The 19,000-nt window shown below is 41.0% G+C and overlaps 1 protein-coding gene across 1 annotated transcript in view; it reads right to left on the reverse strand.

Moving 5' to 3' along the window:
- Positions 1-8,257: 8,257 nt before the first annotated feature.
- Positions 8,258-19,000, reverse strand: part of OTOL1 (otolin 1) — a gene marked incomplete at both ends in the record, with an annotated part of 67,418 nt that continues 56,675 nt past the window's right edge. Inside the window, 2 exons of the mRNA XM_079704290.1 lie at positions 8,258-9,165; positions 9,833-9,904. Coding sequence (XP_079560416.1) covers positions 8,258-9,165; positions 9,833-9,904 — 980 coding nt within the window. The remainder of the gene's footprint in view (positions 9,166-9,832; positions 9,905-19,000) is intronic.

Here is a 19,000-nt window from a genome sequence, read left to right on the forward strand (position 1 = left end):
ATATAGGAAGCTCATGGTCAGCATGGCAATCCAGGACAGTGGTCCTCGGTGCCTCAATATGAAGGTGGATTCATGCACTTTGATATACTAACTCTATCAATAGTAATTTTGAGGAAAGGGTGAACCTCAGTCTCATTTCAAAAGAGTAACACTTTATTTTTATATATCCTTTATAGAACATATCTTTTGTATTTTTTTAATAACTCACATATTCTATGGAAAGACCTTGATTAAATGTATAGCTCCAATTCTACCAACGCTGTCACCTCTGTTACTACCCTGAACCCAAATCAGTCCTCTTCCCCCTCCATTCAGCTGAATAACTGAAACATTCCTGACCCCCAAAAGGAATCTGAACCATATACAAAGTGCACCCTCTCACATTTGACTTGAATAGAACTGGCTTTCTTATCTGACAAACATCTGTCTAGCATTCATTATGTGCCAGACACAGTTCTAAGAGTTTTGCAAATATAAACTCGTTTATAACACCAGAATCTCATTTGATGGATAAGGAAAGGGAGGCACAGATAGACTAAGCATCTTGCCCAAGGTCACATGGCTAGTAAATGAAACTCTAACCCAGTGCATCCCATTCCTGAGTCCATGCACTTAATCAATCACTACAGTCAGACAATAAGGGGTCTTTGGACCTAAATGTCAGGCCCAAAGCTTCCAGTAGTGTTCTGACAACTTTACTTAATTACCTAATCAATTCTTTCAGCCCTGGCTCAGAACAAAGGAGAGGGGTATGTGTAGGTGTGGGTGTGGGTATGTGGGGGGATGTGCACATGTGTGAGTGCACAATGAACAAATGGTCCACAAAACTGTACCTCTACCACTGTCTCTCACATTTTCCATCTCATGGTCACCAGTTGGGTCTCCAGAAGCAAATGTTCAGAGAGAATCTGAGGCACAAGATGTTTATCAACCCCTGTGAAGGGAATGAAAAGGAGGCAGAACTGAGCAGGGAAGATCCCAACTGTAAGGAAGGCCCAGCAAAGCCTCAGTCAGGCAGCAGAGCGTCTGGAGCACGTATGGGTCATCCAGGTAACCACCAAGGGCTGAGGCAGCTGGGCCTTGCTTACCCACCTTGCTCGGTTATCAGTCTGGGGCTGCCCCACGAAGGGCAGCCTCAAAAGAGGCAGCTCTGCAGCCAAGGCAGACCTTGAGGGAGCACAGTCCCTCAGGAGGGCATCTAGACTTTCCTTGAAGGAGGTCTGGGTGGTGCAACTCCACATGTACCAAGCTCAAAGTAAAGCCTAGGTCTTTACTCTAGCCTCAAAGTCCTACACAATCTGTGACCCCATTGCCTCTCTGACCTCACCCCCCGCTTCCTGCAGTCTCACTGGTCTTCTTGCCAAGCAAGCCCCTACCTGAGGGATTTTGTCCTTGTGTTCCCTCTGCTTGCTCTCATGTCCACATGATTCGCTCTTTTGGCTTCTTCATATCTTAGCTCAAATATTACATCTCAATGAAGTGTTTTCTGAACACTATTTTAAATCTCTCTCACCACCCCCCAACCCTACTCTGATACTCCCAACCCTTCTTCCTGCTGTATTTCTCTCCATACCATTTATCAGCTTCTGACATAATATATAGTCGATGGCTTATATATTTTTAATTCTTTCTCTTCATAAGCACTATGAAGACAGAGGATGTTTTCCCCTGTTGTGCTCGCTGATTTATCCTCAGTACCAAAAACAATGCCTGGCACACAGTAACCCTAAGGCAATGAATGACTACACAGAGAGTAAAAGAAGGAAGCTTCTGTCTCCTCAGCGCCCTCCACAAGCTCAGGACAAGAGAGATGGCTTCCATGCATTTCCTACCTTAGAGGCAAGGAACCCTGAACATGCAAATCTCTCATGTCATCTATATTAGACACAAGGTAATTCTTATACTTCAAGCAACAATAAATATGCTTTAATTCTAGTTCCTAGAACAATCAAGCACTCCTACTAAATTTTCCCACCAAACTCACATGGATTATTCACTAGGCTGATCAGAGCACCCAACTACACACTCCGTTATCAGTAAACCCATCGGTTCCAACTGCAGTTTTGCATGAAACCCATTCTTGTATCCCCTGCTGAAATATCAGTGGATTCTTGTCCCCTTCTCATTCCCTTTCCCACTTGGGGTGATAGCCTTGAGAAACTGAGCTACTACCATTCTTTTTCCCATTATATCAGTACCAGGTCTTACCAGCCAAGCTTTTTAGTAAACACTGCTTTGCTCCATTGGTTAAGAGGGTGGTTCATGATATCTACAAAACAGAAACAGACACACAGACATAGAGAACAGATTTGTGGTTGCCAAGGGGGATGGGGTGGGGGAGAGAGGGAGTGGGAGTTTGGCATTACCAGATGCAAACTGTTATATACAGGGTGGATAAACAACAAGGTCCTCCTGTATAGCACTGGGAACTATATTCAGTATCCTGTGATAAACCCTAATGGAAAAGAATATGTATATGTGTAAGTGAATCACTTTGCTGTACAGCAGAAATTAACATAACATTGTAAATCAACTCTACTTCAATAAAATTTTTAAAAAAGAGTGTGGGCTCCTGGCTCCCCCACCTACCAGAAGGGTGTCCTTTGGCACATTGCCTAATAACCCCATGCCTCAGTCTCCTCACGTGTTCTATCACTTAAGGCACTTTAGACATAAAGCTCAGTGCCTGGCACATTGTTGGGACCTAGGAAATAGCAGTTTCTGTGACTCCATAATTCTCTCTCTCCTGCCTGCCCCACCCTCATCTTTGTCACTGGTAACTGTGTTGCTCTCAATTTTTCCTTCTCCCTAAGTTCTTCTTCCAAGTTTTACAGCATTCTTAAATCTTAAAGTCTTACAGTCTTCTTGCCTCATTTTAAAATCTTTTTGTAAGTGGCTTCACAGATATAGAATATAGTAATTCACAGGACTCAGGATGACTCATTTGGGGCTGGGTTAAGAGATAAAAATGGATTACACGCCCACTCAAAAGGAGCATCATCGCCAGCAACAGGAGACACGTTCCCCTTCCATACTTGTAAGCTCCTCATTGCAAACCCGTGGAACCACCCAGTAGTCCCCTGTCCCCACAGGGAAAAAAAAAAAAATCTGTAGCTCTTTGAAACACAGTGAAACATAAAACATGGCATTTCATGAAGCCAGTTCCTTAATTATGAAATCTAAGTCACAGTTTTAGTTACTTTGCAACAGACTAGTAGTTTGTCATTGTTGTTTTACATTAAGATGGAAACCAAAATCAAGATAACCTGTGAGCATCAACTTGTGGAGAGATTTACAACCACCACAGCAGTTTGGACCCCATCAATCTTCATTCACTGAACACATGGTTAATGTGCTGGTGCTGGGGAAAGGGCAATAAACAGATAAAAATCCCTGGAGTCCTGGAACTTACTTCCTAGTGGGAAGACAGAAAATAAAGATCAGTAAGGGAAATATATATTAGATGTGATGAGTACTGTGGAGAAAAAAACAAGGATGAGAGGCAGGGTATGGGAATGCAATTTAAAATCAAGTAGTCAAAGACCTTACTGAAAAGGTGATATTTGAGTAAAGGCTCGAGAGAGAGGAAGGGGCTAGTCATGCAGTTACCTGGGATAAGAGCCATTTAGGTAGAATGGCATGTGCAAAACCCTAGCCCTAAGTGGTAATATGTGAGTGAATTTGAGAAATAGCATTGAGGGCAATGCCCAGAGTGAGCGTGGAGGAGATGGCAGAGTCAGAGGAAAAGCAGGGGCCAGATCACACAGGGGCCTTTCTGGTCATAGTAAGGATTCAGCTTCTACTCCCGATGAGATAGGAGCTTCAAGAGGCTTTGAGCAGAAGAGTAAAAGATGATCTAACTTCTTTTTAACAGGATTGTTTTGATTAAAGGAGTTGGAGACAGAAATAGGAGATACTGCCTTTAGACCCAAGCAAGAGGGGCCCCTGCCCTGGGACCCATGTTCTACAGGGTCCTGCATAAAACAAACACACAACATGTACATTTATGATAGGACCCAGGGCAACCTTCTTAGCGATCAGGCTCAATTCTGGCACAGTACAGCCTGCAGTCTTAAATATGTATTTCCATGACTACCACATTTTAGACCCTTTTAGACTCTTCTCCACAACTCTTGCCATGTGTGCATCAAACAAAAGGTGACTGCCTCCAAATGCCATCAAGGCTGCAAACATGGGAGCTGGACACTGCTTAGGAATGTGGGGAGGATTTGAGAAATGGATGTGCCTAATTAAGAGAAGTACAACTTCACTTACTTCCTCTTGGAGAGCATAAGTGCCATAGATAACAACATATTATGTCTCAGTTGTGCTGAGAGTCCATTTCCTTGCTTCTCTTTGTGTTCCAATTCAGCATTCTTGAGATATTCACGAATGGCCCAGGGTTTGCAATGGTTGTGTACTTAATGGATAGAAATATTAAACAATTCATATCTCTCTAAATTTGTATTTATGCAGGTCCAAACAAAATTCATGCTGGAGCTAAATTCTAGAATATTGTTTCAAGAGATGATGAAAATGGCAATATAAGTGATCATAGTTTATAGGATGAAATTTAAATATTTTGAAATATTGTTTACAATAGTGGTAATGTATCATCTGCAACCCCAATTACAATATTTGAACATGATATGTAGAAGTTGTGGTTCTTATTGCTAGTTCAGATCAGCAAAGTTTCTCCAAACTGAATTGAAATTAATATGTTTAATTAATTTTTAAAATACAAGGACTCAACAAGAGTGGTCTAATTTGATAAAACTATCAATAGAACATCAATTACATGGAAATCTTGATTATGCGGCATATATTTTACTGAAATTAAGTTTAAAAAATAACATCTACAGGATAGACATATAGTAATTCATAACTTAAACTCCTCTGTACTCATCCAAATATCACCTACCCATTAAGAGAACACCCAGACACACACAACAGTAATTCAGTCATCTGTTATGTTTTGCTTACTGACGGTCATATAAAAATCATTAATTGTTTCTTACTTTTTCAACATAAGAGTATACATTAAAGTAGGAGGATAGAACATATTTTAAATAACTTTGTTAGATTGACTCATAAAGTTCAAATATTTAGATATTTGTTATGTTGGGTCCCATTTGTATTTTGGCCCCTTGTATCTTAAGGAAATCCAATTTGGAGGTTACTGCAATAAAAAAATCCTGGCAATAAATGACGGTGGTCTCATCAGGGTGATGACAATGAAGATGTGAGAAGTCATCAAATTCTGAATACTTTCTGAAAGAAGCACCAGAAGGATTCCTGACAGACTGGATTTAAGTGTGAAAGGGAAAAATCAAATTACATAAGGTTTTCAGCCTGAGCAGCTCCATAAAAATTTGCCCTTATGTGAGCTAGGGCAGGATGTAGGAGGAGCAGCTTGGGGAGACTTTCAGAAGCTTATTTTGTCATGTTAAGCCTGAGATGTATTTTAACTCTCAGCAGTTTTTTTTTTTTAATAAATTTATTTATTTATTTATTTATTTATTTATTTATTTATTTGCTTTTGGCTGCATTGGGTCTTCGTTGCTGTGCACAGGCTTTCTCTAGTTGCAGCAAGCAGGGGCTACTCTTCATTGCGGTGCGTGGACTTCTCTTGCAGTAGCTTCTCTTGTTGCAGAGCACGGGCTCTAGGTGTGCAGGCTTCAGTAGTTGTGGCACACGAGTTTAGTTGCTCCACAGCATGTCGGATCTTCCCAGACCAGGGATCGAACCCGTGTCCCCTGTTTTGGCAGGCGGATTCTTAATCACTGCACCACCAGGGAAGTCCCCTCAGCAGTTTAATACTCTGGGCAGGCATTCAGGGGAGAGGTCAGGATATGCGACAGTCATTAGAGTAGGAACAGGATATGGGTTGCATTCAAATCCTTGGGATGCAAGAGATCCACTCTTTGTTTTGGGGCTTTCAACGGGATGGAAGACATGGTATAGTTGAAAGAAGGGACATTGTTGTGCCACTTCACCCTTGTAGCAGAGAGTGGCGTACAGAACCCAGAAGTCACCTCCCAAAGCCATCCCAAAGGCTAAGAACTTCCTTAGTTGGGATGTCCTGGGAAAAATTCATAACTAACCACCAACCCTGGATCCTAACCCTAAACTCTTAACTTCCGACTTTCTATAAAATGTTTACCACAAACACACATGTAAGACACTGCTGGATATCATAAATCCTCCATGTGAATTGTTCCTCTCTTACTGGCCCTCTGCCCAGCTGCCTTTTACATTACATCCTTTGATGTGGTTTCTCTTCCATCTTCCTAGGTTAGTTGGTCTCAGCCTCCCAAATCCCTCTGACCCAAAGATGGAGAAGGCATAAAGAAAGAAATATATCTATAAGAAAATACAGAGAGACAAAACTCTAAGTTCCTGGAATCTCTTCACTATCCCGTCCTCAACCTGGAAAAGAAAAGTCTAAGTGCAAATATCACTGTCTTAATCATTTGTGAATTCTTACTCTCCCTGTGACAAATACAAGCAAAGCCCCAATTAAAGCAGTATTGCAATCTAAATAGAGAAGAATTGCTGAAGCAAGGGCTAAATGTCAAGAGTAAGCTTTATTCCAGCCTGCTGGGTAATCTTTGGATGAGAAGCTAATGCAACATTTCCAAAATTGGCATCTTACAGAACACTGTTCCATGGGAAGCTGCTTGATGAATTCTATACTCAAAATAAATATAATATCACTGGATAAAACAAAATTAAACAAATTTCTTTTCTGAGGGAATATCAGGGACTACACTAACATGCTCTATGAATCTTTAAAAGGGAGATAGAATATAGCATTTCCAACATTTGTTTGACACAGAACCCACTCTTTGCAGTAGCTCATAATAACAACTTCCAGTAATGGTTTTCCTCTGAACACAGTTTGAGAAACACTATTCTAATATATATATATACATATATATGAAAATCAAAAATAAATTATGTTTTTCAGAGTTTGTTTATCTGGCAGAGCAAGACCAAAAAGTTTCCCATCACCCACTCCTTGATTTGACTCACCAAGATTTGCAAATCTGCATAACTATATGCCTTCATTAAACCAAATTCAATTTAGAGTCAACAAATTCACTTCTTAATAAGTGAGGCTGTTGAGTTATTATATATTCACAGCTTTAAATATTCACATTGCAAGTGAATTCCCAAATACCCACCTGTTCCAGCAATGTTATCACTGAATAACTAGAATTAATTATTTTAGAGATGATGATAATGAAGCCAAAGAATTTATCCAAATTAAGTGTTCTTCCATGAAGAAAGGGCTGAAATTTTAGATCAATAATGATTTAATTTTACTCTGAAATCTTTGGGGAACATTCAGTCTTCTAAGCACAATAATTAGATGAATCGCTAGATCTTTGCTATGATGAAGCAATATCTATATCAACTTTCTTTTTACCTTTTACCCAACACACAAGTCCATATAATACAGGTTTTTTATGAGCAAACCCTTACACACTGATTAATCTTAAAAATACTTTAGCTAGTCTTTACTATTCTTTCTGTGTATTCTCCCTAAATTAAACTAACATGGGAATAGTTCTATTTTGTTGGAAGGCAATCCTCCCAATAGAATTAGAAACTTTTGAGAAATACCTACCCATCATATGTCAGCTGTTAGCCTCACATTCACACTGAAAAGAGTTACACACATTTTTATGAGACATAGAAAATATTTAGTAAGAATATATTTATTTATTACAAATTTCATTCATATTTTTTTTTTTTTTTTTTTTTTTATTTGCGATACGCGGGCCTCTCGCTGCCGTGGTCTCTCCCGTTGCGGAGCACAGGCTCCGGACGCGCAGGCTCAGCGGCCATGGCTCACGGGCCCAGCTGCTCCGTGGCATGTGGGATCTTCCCGGACCAGGGCACGAACCCGTGTCCCCTGCACCAGCAGGCGGACTCTCAACCACTGCGCCACCAGGGAAGCCCTCATTCATATTTTTGTATACAAATATTATTTAAGGGGCTTGAGAAATGCCATTATAATGCTAAATGAACAAAGCTAGCTACAAAATTAATAGAAACATGCTCTCAAATACATATAAATATTTTTTTAAAGGTGATGTTTTAAAATAGGAATTATTGACTCTAGGTGATAATTTTTCTGTATTATTTTTATAATCATGAAAAAAAATGAAGGTTATTTTTTTCAATAGCACAACCCAATGTTACCTGACTTATTCCACTAAACCCAAACTACAGTGTTGAAGATACAAGTTTATGGTGAAATGCCAGGGTTTTCCTCTGGGTACAAAAGGAACCCAGTAAAAATGCTATCATCCTCAGTGCTGACGTACACCCCATTCCAATCTTTTGAAACTTCCAGCCAGACTTGGTCCCCTGTTTTTAATTTCAAGATGATGAGGAGAGAGGCCTGGTCTATTTCATGACCATAGAGTGTTTCTCTGGACTTGAACTGCTTCTTATTCCAGGCCACCAGGCTGATCTGAGCAGGTCGGCCCCTCACGGTGACGTGGTAGGAAAAAACATATGCCCCAGGAATACTACAGTTAAATTTCCCAGTGACAGGGCTGTAGTTCCCTTGGTCGTTATAGAGAACCTTGTCAAACTTGATAGGAGCATTTGGAGGAGGGAAAGGCTTGGATAAAGCAGCACTGAAAGCTGACTGTGGGACTCTGGCCACCTCCCCCTTGGAGCCCTTGAGGCCCCGAGAGCCCTTCTTCCCAATAGACCCTCGGACCCCTTTGCTCCCAAGTTCACCCTTTGGCCCTGCAGGTCCCACAAGACCAGGAGGACCCAACTCTCCCTTTTCTCCTTTAACTCCTGGATCACCTTGGGGACCAGGCAGCCCATCTGAACCACTTTTCCCTTCCATTCCAATATCTCCTTTGCTACCTTTTTCTCCTTTCATGCCCTCCTCGCCTTTTTCTCCTTTTCCTCCCCTCTCCCCAGAATCTCCACAGTAGCCCTTATCCCCCATCTCCCCCTTGTCTCCCTTGGCCCCAGGCTCTCCATTCAAGCCTGGTGCACCCACAACCCCTCGGTCTCCTTTATCTCCTTTCTCTCCTTTGGTACCATTGGCACACGTGTCCCCCTTCGAGCCTTTTTGTCCTTTCACTCCTGCCAGGCCAATGTTTCCTCTATCCCCCTTAGGACCAAGTCCACCTGAAATGGAAAAATTAAAATAATGGTTAAGGCTCACATATGGTATGACCAGTATGCTATTATCAGAGAGCTCACAAAATGAAACAAAACCTCTGAACTGGAGCTGGAAACCTGCTTCTTGCCTGAGCAATGGCCATGCAGAGGAGACTCTTACACTGAGCCATTCAAATCAAGCTACTCCCTCATAAAGGAAAGAGTTAATGCTACTGAGAAGTAACAGCTTATATTTAGATCTTATATATCTAGTTTGTTTGTTTGTTTGTTTGTTTGACTTTTAAGATAATGAAGAGTATTAGAACTATAGTTGCCCATTGTGTTCCATTACACTTTGCATTTTGGCCCAACCCAGCTATTCTCCTAAATCTCCATATTGTCCATCCAAACCCAAAATCTTACAGGCAAAAAATCTGCAACCCAGAAAGATTTAGAGATATTTTTCCCAAGGACAGCAAGAAAGAGGTGCAGAGTTCAGATACTTTTACCACTTCCAGACTCCTAGACTAGTGCTGATAACACTCCATCCAATCAGTACACTAAATTATTAGAAGATTATTACTAATTGATATTTCCATCTTACCTCCCTGATAACTTTAAATACAAACAGGAAGAAAATTAAGGGCCATACTGCACACATGACTACACACAGTAGATATACTTTATACACTACCTGGTACTCCAGGTTTTCCTGGGTATCCTGGAACTCCACTTGTTCCTTGCTCCCCACGTTCTCCCTTAAGTCCTAAAATGATACCAAGATTAACTTTTTTCTAACTATATTAGCTATGATATAACAAACACCCATTTCACAACTGTGTCCCATTCTAATGTTTCCTTTACCAAAATCTGTAACGGTAAAACAATATGGAAAAAGAATTTATTGAGCAACATTCAGAATATTTTATTCCAATTGATGGTAAACAATTTAAAGTATATTTGGAGGTAGTGCCAAATCTCTTCAGATTTCAGCTTTTCCCTCAGCATTCTTGTAGCTCTTCAAATCTCTTACAAAACCTATGACATTCTGCCTTACATTATGTATGTCCGTGTTTGTGCTCCTCTTATTACGAATTCTGAATGACAGTTAAAAGGTCCTCTTTTTTATATCCCTCACAATGCGTGAGAGATCGTACCATGCACCATATAAGCTGAAACACAGAGCACAACACTCTGCAGTCAGCTAAAACTATTCATGATAAAAACCCACACAGGGGGCTTCGCTGGTGGCGCAGTGGTTGAGAGTCTGCCTGCCGATGCAGGGGACACAGTTTCGTGCCCCGGTCCGGGAGGATCCCACATGCTGCAGAGCAGCTGGGCCCGTAAGCCATGGCCGCTGAGCCTATGCGTCCGGAGCCTGTGCTCTGCAACGGGAGAGGCCGCAGCAGTGGGAGGCCCGCGTACCGCAAAAAAAAAAAAAAAAAAAAAAAAAAAACCCACACAGGATAAAAAATATTGTCCTTGATATACATAAAGCACCAAGGAAAAGCTAATTTTCATTTTGTTTGGAATCTTTTTTATACACTCTTTGGGCAAATTATAAAGCTGTGAAAATTCATGTTTGAAAAAATAAAAATATCTGGGCTTTTAGATATTTGCCATATTACCACAAAATGGACTTTTATACTGGGCCTGGCCAAAGGCCCATCTTGTTACAGTGCAGCCACCCTAGATTTATTTTAATTGTAACTAATAATAGCAAAAATAACAGTAACAATAATAGTTAACTCTCATTGAGCACTTACTTTGCACCAGGTAATGTTCCAAGCTCTTAACATCAATTTTTAAATTTCAAACTTTTAGTTTAATATTAAGTTTTTTTGACAGTAAAACAGCCTCTCATATAAAAGGGAGGCTCACATAACAGAGCACATTTCATCAATTGGAATATTTTTCATTTACAAAAGATTGTAGCATCTCCCATCAAGAAAGGTAGAGCACATTTTTTTTTTTTTTTTTTTCTGGTACGCAGGCCTCTTACTGCTGTGGCCTCTCCCTTTGCGGAGCACAGGCTCCGGACGCGCAGGCTCAGCAGCCATGGCTCACGGGCCCAGCCGCTCCGTGGCACGTGGGATCCTCCCGGACCGGGGTATGAACCCGTGTCCCCTGCATCGGCAGGTGGACTCTCAACCACCGCGCCACCAGGGAAGTCCTAGAGCACATATTTTTGTCACCACTTTCATCACAAAAGAAACTGAGGTATGAAAAAGTTTAGCAATCTGTATGGAGTCAAACATAAGTGTATATAATATTGGTTGGCATCAACTTACCAGCCATATTATTTATGATATAACCAACATATTTTGTTTCATTTTTGCCAGGGAAAAAGAAACCCTAAGTCAAATTAAAAGTCATGAGAAGAGGGGGCTTTTCAAGATGGCAGAGGAGTAGGAGGACATGGAGTTCATCTCTCTCCACAAATGCATCAAGAATACATCTACAGGGCTTCCCTGGTGGTGCAGTGGTTGAGTCCACCTGCCAATGCAGGGGACACGGGTTCGTGCCCCGGTCCGGGAGGATCCCACATGCTGCAGAGCGGCTGGGCCCATAAGCCATGGCCGCTGAGCCTGCACGTCCAGAGCCTGTGCTCCGCAACGGGAGAGGCCACAACAGTGAGAGGCCCGCATACCACAAAAAAAAAAAAAAAAAAAAGAATACATCTACAGATGCAACAATTCTCACAGAACATGGGCTGAACACTAGCAGAAAACCTTGGACACCAGAAAGGACAATAAAGATGCCTGCATAACCAGGTAGGATGAAAGAAAGGGAGGAAGAAGGGGAGAGGAAACGGGATGGAACCTGCTCCCCAGTTGGGGAGCTGAAGCAGCAGAGAGGTTCCCACATCTGGGGAAGCCCCCTAACCAACAGAGAAATCGGTTGGGACAGAAGGGAAGCATCTGAGTCTGTCAGAGGAGGGTGGAATGGCCCGTCTGTGACAGACAGCACAGAGTGAGACCTACACAGACAGTCCATGCAACAGCACTGCACGCTGCACACTGGGACATGTGTCCACTGGTGCGCACGGGGGCTGGGAGCTGGAGGGTGGGGATTGGAGTACAAACCCAGGAGGAGTACTATTGTTGGCTGCAAGGAGACAGACTATGGGGATGGGAGGGAGGAAATATGCAACTGGGAATGCCTGAGGAAACCTGGACTGCCATGGAAGGAAGGCACCACTGTTGAGTGACATGCAGGGGATGGAGACACCACTGCAGCCTCTCTCCCCATGCACCAGCCCCTGCCAATCCCCCCAGGTGCTAGGAGAGGGCCCTGCCAGGGCTGGCCCTCGCGCACCTGTCACTGGGCACTAGAAAATGCCTCCACTAGGGCCAGATCTCTTGTGCCTGTTGCTGCCGCTTCCCTGCGCACCTGTTGTCACTGTGGCTCCTGTGCGCCAGGCAGCCATGCCACCTCCATGCCCTGTCCTCACTGGGGCAGGCCCAAGTGCTCGAGGGCAGCCTCGGGAGCAGAATCCTGTGGGTGGCCCACATGAAGAAGTGGGGCTAAAATCACAGCTGAGCCCCAGGGGCAGGGCGACTAAGGAAGAGGAGCAAAAATCTTTCCATCAGTTGCACAAGCTACATATTAAGGCCCTGTGATCAGCTTCGTAGACCCTGCATCTATGGATCTGAATGAACAATGAGTGTTCCCACAAATGAAAATGGTCTAGCTCTGGCAGCTGTGGACTTTGGGGGCAAGCACACACATGAGTTGGGCCAGGTCAGAGTCTGACCTGTCCTCACAGTGCCCACAGCAGGTCAAGAGACCAACCTAAAGGAAATGGAGGGCCTACTGGGGAGGTGTAGGTGGGCTGTGGCTCACAGCAGGGGCTAGGACAATGACAGCTGAGACCCCAGGAAAATATTATTATTACTATTATTATTATTATTATGTTTTGATTTGTTCTGTTGCTGGCTTTGTTTTTTGTAATTATTATTCTTTATTTTTATTTTTATTTAGTATTTTTGAAGTTTTTAGGTTTGTTTGGTTTTTCTCTGGTTTTTTTCCTTTCTTTTTTTAATTTTGTTAATATTATTTTAATTTTTATTTTTACTTTGCTTTTTCATTGTTCTGTTTTTTCCTTTTATTTGTTCTATTTTGTTTTTATCTTTTTTCTGTTTTTTCTTTTTATCCTTTTTTTAATTGTTTTTGTGTGTCTGTTTTGTTTGCTTTATTCTTCAGTTTGCATTCTGTTTTAGTTTTTTTTTTTTTTCTTTTTTTTTTTTTGGCATGTGGGCCTCTCACTGTTGTGGCCTCTCCCATGGCAGAGCACAGGCTCCAGACACGCAGGCTCAGTGGCCATGGCTCACGGGCCCAGCCGCTCCATGGCATATGGGATCTTCCCGGACCGGGGCACGAACCCATGTCTCCTGCATTGGCAGGCGGCCTCTCAACCACTGCGCCACCAGGGAAGCCCAGTTTTGTTTTTAACTGATTTCATTTTGGGGTTCTCTTTTTTTTTCTTTTTGTGGTACGTGGGCCTCTCACTATTGTGGCCTCTCCCGTTGCGGAGCACAGGCTCTGGACACGCAGGCTCAGTGGCCATGTCTCACGGGCCCAGCCGCTCGATGGCATGCGGGATCTTCCTGAACCGGGGCACGAACCCATGTCCCTGCATTGGCAGGCAGACTCTCAACCACTGCACCACCAGGGAAGCCCTCATTTTGGCGTTCTTTTGTTTGTCTGGTTGTTCTCTTGGTTTTTGTTTTCTTTGTTTTTGTTTTTGTTTCTTTTTGTGTGTGCATGAGTTTGTTTTCATTTTTGTTTGTTTGTTTTTGCTTTTACCATTTGTCTGGAGTTCTCTTTGTTTTTAGGTGTTATTGCTGTTGTTGCTATTTGTTTCTGTATTTGCTATTTCTCTTGGGTTTTGTTTCTCTTTTTGTTTTCCTTTGTTTTCTCCCCCCCCCCCTTTTTTATACCCTTTATTGCCGTGATGTGTGGCTTCTGTGGTCTTAGTTTCCCAGCCAGGGGTCAGGCCTGAGCCTTGGGGGAGAGAGCGCTGAGGCCAGTATGCTGGACTGCCAGAGAATTCCTGACCCCAAGGAATGTTAATTGATGAGATCTCTCCCAGAGGTCTCCATCTTGAATACAAGACATGGCTCTACCCAAGTGCCTGCAGGCTCTAGTGCTGTATGCCTCACAGCAAACAACAAGCAAGACAGGAACACAAACCCACCTATCAGCAGACAGACTGCCTAAAGTTGTGCTAAGCTACAGACACCCCAAAACACACCACCTGACATGGCCCTGCTCATCAGAGGGACAAGATCCAGCTCCACCCACCAGAACACAGGCACCAGTCCCTCCCACCAGGAAGCCTACACAAGCCACTGGACCAACCTCACCCACCAAGGTCAGACACCAGAAGCAAGAGGAACTATAACACTGCAGCCTGTGGAAAGAAGACCTCAAACACAGTAAGTTAGACAAAATGAGAAGACCGAGAAATATGTTGCAGAAGAAGGAGCAAGGTAAAAACCCACAAGACCAAATAAATGAAGAGGAAATAGGCTATCTATCTGAAAAAGAATTCAGAGTAATAATAGTAAAGATGATCCAATCTGTTAAACAGAAATGTTTAACAAGGACCTAGAAGAACTAAAGAACAAACAAACAGTGATGAACAATGCAATAACTGAAATTAAAAATAAACTCGAAGGAATCAATAGCAGAATTACTGAGGAAGAAGAACAGATAATTGGCCTGGAAGATAGGATGGTGGAAATAACTGCCATGGAACAAAATAAAGAAAAAAGAATGAAAAGAAATGAGGACAGTCTCAGAGACCTCTGGGACAACATTAAATGTACCAATGTTCAAATTATAGGGATCCCAGAAGTAGTAGAGAAAGAGAAAGTGTCTGAGAAAATATTTGAAGAGATTATAGTCAAAAACTTCTCTAACATGGGAAAGGAAATAGTCAATCAAGTCCAGGAAGCACAGACAGTCCCATACAGGATAAACCCAGGGAGAAACAGGCTGAGACACATATTAATCAAACTAACAAAAATTAAACACAAAGAAAAATTACTAAAAGCAGCAAGGGAAATGCAACAAATAACATACAAGGGAATTCCCATAAGGTTATCAGCTGATTTTTCAGCAGAAACTCTGCAGGCCAGTAGGGAGTGACAGGATATATTTAAAGTGATGAAAGGGAAAAAACTACAACCAAGATTACTCTACCCAGCAAGGATCTCATTCAGATTTGATGGGAGAAATCAAAAGCTTTACAGAAAAGCAAAGCTAAGAGAATTCAGCACCACAAAACCAGCTTTACAACAAATGCTAAATGAACTTCTCTAGGCAGGAAACACAAGAGAAGAAAAAGACCTACAAAAACAAACCACAAAAAATTAAGAAAATGGTAATAGGAACATACATATTGATAATTACCTTAAATGTAAATGGATTAAATGCTCCAACCAAAAGACACAGATTGGCTGAATGCATACAAAAATAAGACCCATGTATATGCTGTCTACAAGATACCCACTTCAGACCTAGGGACACATACAGATTGAAAGTGAGAGGATGGAAAAAGATATTCCATGTAAATGGAAATCAAAAGAAAGCTGCAGTAGAAATACTCATATCAGGCAAAATAGACATTAAAATAAAGACTATTACAAGAGACAAAGAAGGACACTAAAAATGATCAAGGGATCAATCCAACAAGAAGATATAACAAGAGTAAATATTTATGCACCCAACATAGGAGCACCTCTATACATAAGGCAAATGCTAACAGCCATAAAAGAGGAAATTGACAGTAACACAATAATAGTGGGGACTTTAACACTCCACTTATATCAGTGGATAGATATCCAGACAGAAAATTAATAAGGAAACACAAGCTTTAAATGACACATTAGACCAGGTAGACTCAGTTGATATTTATAGGACATTCCATCCAAAAGCAGCAGAATACAATTTATTCTCAATTGTATGTGGAACATTCTCCAGGATAGATCACATCTTGGGTCACAAATCAAGCCTCGGTAAATTTAAGAAAACTGAAATCATATCAAGCATCTTTTCCGACCACAAGGCTATGAGATTAGAAATCAATTACAGGGAAAAAAACAGTAAAAAACACAAACACTTGGAGGGTAAACAATATGCTACTAAACAACCAAGAGATCACTGAAGAAATCAAAGAGGAAATCAAAAAACACCACGAGGGGGCTCCTGGTGGCACAGTGGTTAAGAATCCACCTGCCAATGCAGGGGACATGGGTTCAAGCCCTGGTATGGAAAGATCTCACATGCCACAGAGCAACTAAGCACACGCACCACAACTACTGAGCCTGCACTCTACAGCTTACGAGCCACAACTACTGAGACTGCATGCCACAACTACTGAAGCCCACACACCTAGAGCCACAACAAGAGACGCCACCACAATGAGAAGCCCGCACACTGCAATGAAGAGTAGCTCCCGCTCACCACAACTAGAGAAAGCCTGCATGCAGTAACGAAGACCCAACACAGCCAAAAATAAATAAATAAAAAGCTAAAATACCTAGAAACAAATGACAATAAAAACACAATGAACCAAAACCTATGGGAAGCAGCAAAAGCAGTTCTAAGAGGGAAGTTTAAAGTAATACAATCTTATCTCAAGAAACAAGAAAAATCTCAAATAAACAACCTAAACTTACACTTAAAGCAACTAGAGAAAGAAGAACAAAAAAAAAAGTTAGTAAAGGAAAGAAATCATAAAGGTGAAAATGGAAATAAATGAACTAGAAACAAAGAAAACAACAGCAAAAATCAATAAAACTAAAGGATGGTTCTTTGGGAAGATAAACCAAATTGATAAACCTTTAGGCAGACTCATCAAGAAAAAAAGGGAGAGGACTCAAGTCAATAACATTAGAAATTGAAAAGGATGAGTTACAACTGACATTGCAGAAATACAAAGGATCATAAGAGATCCTTTGTAAGCAACTCTATACCAATAAAATGGACAACCTGGAAGAAGTGGACAAATTCTTAGAAAGGCATAACCTTCCAAGACTGAACCAGGAAGAAATAGAAAATATAAACAGACCAGTCACAAGTAATGAAATTGAAACTGTGATTAAAAATCTTCCAACAAACAAAAGTCCAAGACCAGATGACTTCACAGGCGAATTCTATCAAATTTTAGAGAAGAGCTAACATCTATCCTTCTCAAACTCTTCCCAAAAATTGCAGAGGGAGGAACACTCCCAAACTCATTCTATGAGGCCACCATCACGATGATATCAAAAACAGATAAAGATATCACACAAAAAAAGAAAATTACAGACCAATATCACTGATGAACATAAACGGAAAAATCCTCAACAAAATACTAGCAAACCGAATCCAACAACACATTAAAAGGACCACACACCATGATCAAGTGGGATTTATCCCAGGGATGCAAGGACTCTTAAATACATGCAAATCAATCAATGTGATACACCATATTAACAAATTGAAGGATAAAAACCGTATGATCATCTCAAGAGATGCAGAAAGAGCTTTTGACAAAATTCAACATCCATTTAAGATTAAAAAAAAATCTCCAGAAAGTGGGCATAGAGCGAACTTACCTCAACACAATAAAGGCCATATATGAAAAACCCACATCAATCATTTTTCTCAGTGGTGAAAAACTGAAAGCATTTCCTCTAAGATCAGGAAAAAGACAAGGGTGCCCACTCTCACCACAATTTTACAACATAGTTTTGGAAGTACTAGCCACAGAAATCAGAGAAGAAAAAGAAATAAAAGGAATACAAACTGGAAAAGAATATGTAAAACTGAAACTGTTTGCAGATTACATGATAATATACCTAGAGAATCCTAAAGATGCCACTAGAAAACTACTAGAGCTAATCAATGAATTTAGTAAAGTTGCATGATACAAAATTAATACACAGAAATCTCTTGCATTCCTATACACTAACAATGAAAGATCAGAAAGAGAAATTAAGGAAACAATATCATTCACCACTGCAAGAAAAAGAATAAAATATCTAGGAATAAACCTACCTAAGGAGGCAAAAGACCTGTACTCAGAAAACTATAAGATACTGATGAAAGAAATCAAAAAAGACACAAACAGATGGAGAGATATACCATGTTTTTGAATTGGAAGAATCAATATTGTGAAAATGATTATAATACCCAAAGCAATCTACAGATTCAATGCAATCCCTATCAAACTACCACTGGCATTTTTCACAGAACTAGAACAAAAAATTTTTACAATTTGTATGGAAACACAAAAGACCCCAAATAGCCAAAACAATTTTTAGAAAGAAAAAAGGAGTTGGAGGAATCAGGCTCCCTGACTTCAGACTATACTACAAAGCTACAGTAATCAAGACAGTATGGTACTGGCACAAAAACAGAAATAGATCAATGGAACAGGATAGAAAGCCCAGACATAAACCCACACACCTATGGTCACCTTACTTTTGATAAAGGAGGCAAGAATATACAGTGGAGAAAAGAGAGTCTCTTCAATAAATGGTGCTGGGGAAACTGGACAGCTACATGTAAAAGAATGAAATTAGAACACTCCCTAACACCATACACAAAAATAAACTCAAAATGGATCAAAGATCTAAATGTAAGGCCAGACACTATAAAACTCTTAGATGAAAACATAGGCAGAACACTATGACATAAATCACAGCAAGATCCTTTTTGACCCACCTCTTAGAGAAATGGAGATAAAAACAAAAATAAACAAATGGGAGGGACCTAATGAAACTTCAAAGCTTTTGCACAGCAAAGGAAACCATAAACAAGACCAAAAGGCAATCCTCAGAATGGGAGAAAATATTTGCAAATGAAG

This window comes from Hyperoodon ampullatus, assembly GCF_949752795.1.
Source record: "Hyperoodon ampullatus genome assembly, chromosome: 5".
Lineage (NCBI taxonomy): Eukaryota > Metazoa > Chordata > Mammalia > Artiodactyla > Ziphiidae > Hyperoodon > Hyperoodon ampullatus.